This window comes from Antedon bifida, chromosome 4 (assembly GCF_963402885.1).
Source record: "Antedon bifida chromosome 4, ecAntBifi1.1, whole genome shotgun sequence".
Classification (NCBI taxonomy): Eukaryota; Metazoa; Echinodermata; class Crinoidea; order Comatulida; family Antedonidae; genus Antedon; species Antedon bifida.
Window position 1 is genome coordinate 7970842 of NC_136229.1, and position 4571 is coordinate 7975412.

The window sequence follows — 4571 nt, forward strand, 5'->3', positions numbered from 1 at the left end:
TATAGGATATACCACCCGCCTCTTATTAAAATACCCTAAACAAATGCACGTTTAAGGTATGTATTATAATTATTTAGGTACTGTATTATTAAGTCGAGCATCAAAGGCCGTTTATTGTTCTTTAGACAATTGTTGAAATTGAATCATACCAGGTTCATGCACCTCGTCATACAAGGTCGCATCGACATTCTTCTTTCCCTTTCACAATGCTCTAAAGAAATTCGATCATCGACATACGGACTTCCTTAAACTGCGATTATTTCCGCAATTTGCGGTTACCTTCCTAGTCGATAAATACATAATTATGTGAATCAAAATGCTCTCATCATAAACTGGAAAATCTGTCTCTTCAGTACGATTTAACCTGCTCTAAAAACTAGAATTTGTTTATACTGTAATACCATAGCAGGTCTACATAATAGAGGTTAATCGACGCGGCCATGGATTTACATTTTGAGCAATCGGACTACTTTCTTAACGACACTGATGATACATCTGCCTATGTTCTCTCTGTTGAAGATTGGATAGCCTTTGTTGGGTTGTGGCTGGCATCTGCTTTCACAATCACGGGCAACACTCTTGTCATTTTGTCTTTTATAAGAGATCGAAAACTGAGAGGGAAGCCTTCGAATTACTTTTTGCTGGGGCTAGCAGTAATGGATTTTATAACTGGAATGGTGAGCTTACCTTTGGACAACATGTGGAGATTGAGAGATGAGTGGCCATATGGACGCGTTGTATGTATTTTTTGGACTTTTCTCGACTACACAGTCACCGTTGAATCAACTTACATCATTTCTTTAATATCCATCGATCGATATTTTCTAGTAAGTAAAGGTCTTCACTACAGGGATTTTCAAACGCGTCGTAGAGTTTTATTGCAACTTTTTGGAACACTTCTCTTTTCCGCCGTCTTTCACTTTGTTGCCATCGTCGTCTTCGAAGGATCTGAACACGTTGACTTTGACGAAGAATGTGAATTGAATGGGTTAGGAGCTCTCGCATACGTCGTACTAGCTGTGATATTAGAATTCATTATTCCGATGCTGATAGTATGTGGCTTCAATTTAATGCTATATATACGCATTCGAAGTAGACTTTCTGGTTCTATTGAAACACCCCAAAATGCTTCTTGTGAAAACAAACGTTTAAACACATTGGCGAAACGGAATCCAGAGAACCTCAATCATGTAGGCCTAAGCACTTCCGAAGAATCATCGACGTTGGAGACATTTGATCTCGAGGCATCTGCTAAACCCTCAGATATTGATATTCGATCAGATAAACAATCAAATGTACAACCGGTCAAGAAATCTGAATCGCCATGTTGTCAGGTTAGGCCTAAACGATCCAATAAACAAAAATCGAGCAAGAAGGCGGCAACAACGCTCACCATTTTGATTGTGGTTTTTATCATCTGCTGGCTGCCTTACAACATCGTAGCTATTATTCGGAATTTGTCGCCTGAACTGGTTAGTGTACGCCTCTGGGATTTAGTCAACTATCTTCTTTGGCTAAATTCAGCAGTTAACCCAGTTCTATACGCAACGACAAATGTACAATTTCGTAAGAATTTTGGAGAATTGTTGGAGAAATTATTCAAGCCTTTGACATGGTGCGCATGATCAATGTTATCGGATGTATAGAAAAACTTTCAATCTTTAATCTATACTATCAAACTTTATGTGGAAAAAACAATGTGTCTTTCCAGTGTTTGTTGGGTCTTCCTCGCTTCCTCTCACCTGGTCCCGATGATCGTTTATGGCCGTACCACCTCATCTTCTAATTACTTACGTCTGTGCATTTTAAAGAACTAAGTGCATCTTTTGAAGATGTTTATTGCCACGGTGTAGGCCTACTGCTCCATATCTGTCTATCGTTGAACTATGGCTGCCGTGGGTCGTGGCGGACCTTATCGACATTTCATAATGATGAATATTATTTTAAAAACTGTTATCATTAGAGATTACGTTAAATATTATATATTATTAATAAAGTAATGAAGAAGTAGGGTTTTAATTTAGGGAGTTGATACATTTACGTAGAAATACCGAAATAACCACATAGGCCTACTAATTGAATTTTAAAAGGCAATATTTTTAGGAGAGAGAACAATTAAACGCTCGAAATTCGAAATTTGGATTTTTTTCAAAAAAGTAAAAAGGTCGACATTTGGTCATTTTTCGTTAATTTCCCTATACTACTGTATAGTACAGAGATTTTTTCCGAAAAATGGTCAAATATCGACTATTTAAAATATGCATTGAGGTACGGCAACATCCGCAGAACTCATTATGTGATTCTGCTCATGTCACTATGTCAACAATTTTTACACTTGGTCATTTTTCGTTAATATCCTGTATTATATAACACCTAAATAAATTCCTGTCATTTGATTGGACGAATGTGGGTCACATGGCGTGCAATAGTACGCACTATTAAACGATCGTTTAATAGTAGGCCTACTTTTTTTTGTGTACGAAAAAAAAAATCTTTGGACAATTTTTTGTTTTATACTATTGCTTTTGAAATACAACAATGCCACCTATTCTGTACATTCGCGGCGATTTGAAAGTTATGACTGCATTGGTTTTTCGCGACGGAAGTATATTTCTGTAGAGATATATGTACTAATTTAGATCAAAAAGGCATTTCAATTTGCTTTAAATCGTTTGAATGATTTTGATTAATTGATGGGAGCATCTCTAAAGACGTGGAATCGTTGGAAAAAACATAATTAGCCTAGATGAGTTCCATTCAGAGTACTAGGCCTAAAACAAATAAAACAAATAATGAAATGATGAAAGGTTAAATATCAACTCGGCTTTGCCTCGTTGATATAATAACCTTTCACCATTCACCTCATGTCATTTTTGTACCATTACACTCATAAACATTCATTATTTTGTATATTATAGTACAGAGATAATTTCGAAAAATTGCCAAATATTGACTATTTAAAATATGCATTGATGTTACATGCGCAGACCACATTATGTGATATTGAGCATGTAATATGTTAAAGATGTATTGTCACCCAAAAACATGAAGATTAATAACATCAGGCCATTTTGCAGTTTTAATAAAGATAATCACTTCTGTAGAAAAAAAACGGAAATAATTTTCCAGGTAAATACATTTTGTTTGGATACAATTTTTGGTCAAAGTCGATAACTATTATGTGACATTAAAATGGCATAGGCCTATTCAACACAAACAAAATATAAAAAATATTTTTTCAGAGGGACAATACATCTTTAACAAATAAATGGGTAACAAATTGGTATTTTTTCATTAATTTCCCTGGATTTTTTCGAAAAAATGACCAAATATCGAGTATTTAAAATAAGCATTGAGGTAACATGCGCAGACCACATTAGGTGATTCTGCGCATGTAATTATGTAAACAAATAAAATGGTAGAAATTTGGTCATATTTCTTTAAATTCCCTGTTTGTCCGAAAAATTGCCAAATATCGACTGTTTAAAATATGTATTGAGGTACAATGAACGGACCCCATTATGTGATTCTGCACATGTCACTATGTCAAAAAATAAAAGGGTCGACATTGGTCATTTTTCGTTAATTACCCTTTACTATTATAGTACAGGAGTATTTTCGAAAAATTATATCGACTACTTAAAATATACATTGAGGTAACATGCGCAGGCCACATTAGGTGATTCTGCGCATGTAATTATGTAAAGAAATAAAATGGTAGAAATTTGGTAATTTTTCCCTGTAATAGTACCGAAAAATGACCAAATATCGACTATTTAAAATATGCATTGAAGTAACATGAGCAGACCGAATTAGGTGATACTGCGCATGTCACTGTCTCAAAAATAAAAGGGTCGATATTTGAGCATTTGCTCGTTAATTTCCCTGTACTGTAGTACATGGATTTTTTAGGAAAAATTGCCAAATAGGCCTACCGACTGTTTAAAATATGTATTGAGGTAACACTCTGCGCAGACCATTTTATTTTGTTTTAATGTAAAACAATAAAAGGAACAACATATGTCATTTTTTGTTAACACAGGGATTTTTTTGTTCAAAAAATGGCCAAATATTGATTTTTTTTTTTTTTTTTTGTTTAATGATGTGATTCTGTGCATATCATTTATGTCAAACAAAAACGCTACGCATTATGTAAATATAATCCATCGAGAAAAAAATAACTCCCTCGAGGGATTTTAAATGTTATAATACACCTCTAAGCAGTGAATATCTGTATAACGTTAGTGATTTATTTTTACGTTAGTTGTTAATGCTACATTCTGTATATGTTAGTGGTTGATTTTTACGTTATTTGTAAATGCTTCATTTTTTATGTTGGTGGTGAATTGTTGCGTTAGTTGTTAATGCTACACTTATCATAGGCCTATGTTAGTGGTGGATTTTTACGTTATTTGTAAATGCTACATTTGTGTTATGTTAGTGGTTAACGCTACAACATTTGTGGTTGTTACGTCAGTGATTAAGCTACATTTGTGGTACGTTAGTGGTTGATTGTTACGTTATTGACATGTGATAAGCACCCCTGGTCAAGTAAAACACATACAAGGACG

General features: G+C 34.5%; 2 protein-coding genes across 2 annotated transcripts in view; both read left to right on the forward strand.

Moving 5' to 3' along the window:
- LOC144840127 (cytidine monophosphate-N-acetylneuraminic acid hydroxylase-like) overlaps positions 1 to 4571 on the forward strand; it is a 136606-nt gene that overhangs the window by 38411 nt on the left and 93624 nt on the right. The gene's annotated exons all lie outside the window — the stretch shown is intronic.
- Positions 14 to 1686, forward strand: LOC144840130 (histamine H4 receptor-like). The gene has a single exon (XM_078695812.1). It carries the CDS (start codon positions 441 to 443, stop codon positions 1623 to 1625), a length of 1185 nt encoding a protein of 394 aa, XP_078551938.1. The 5' UTR covers positions 14 to 440; the 3' UTR covers positions 1626 to 1686.

Bases quoted from the DNA above. Each gene is read 5' to 3' on its own strand.
- LOC144840130 (XM_078695812.1), top strand. From the start codon at position 441: ATGGATTTACATTTTGAGCAATCGGACTACTTTCTTAACGACACTGAT.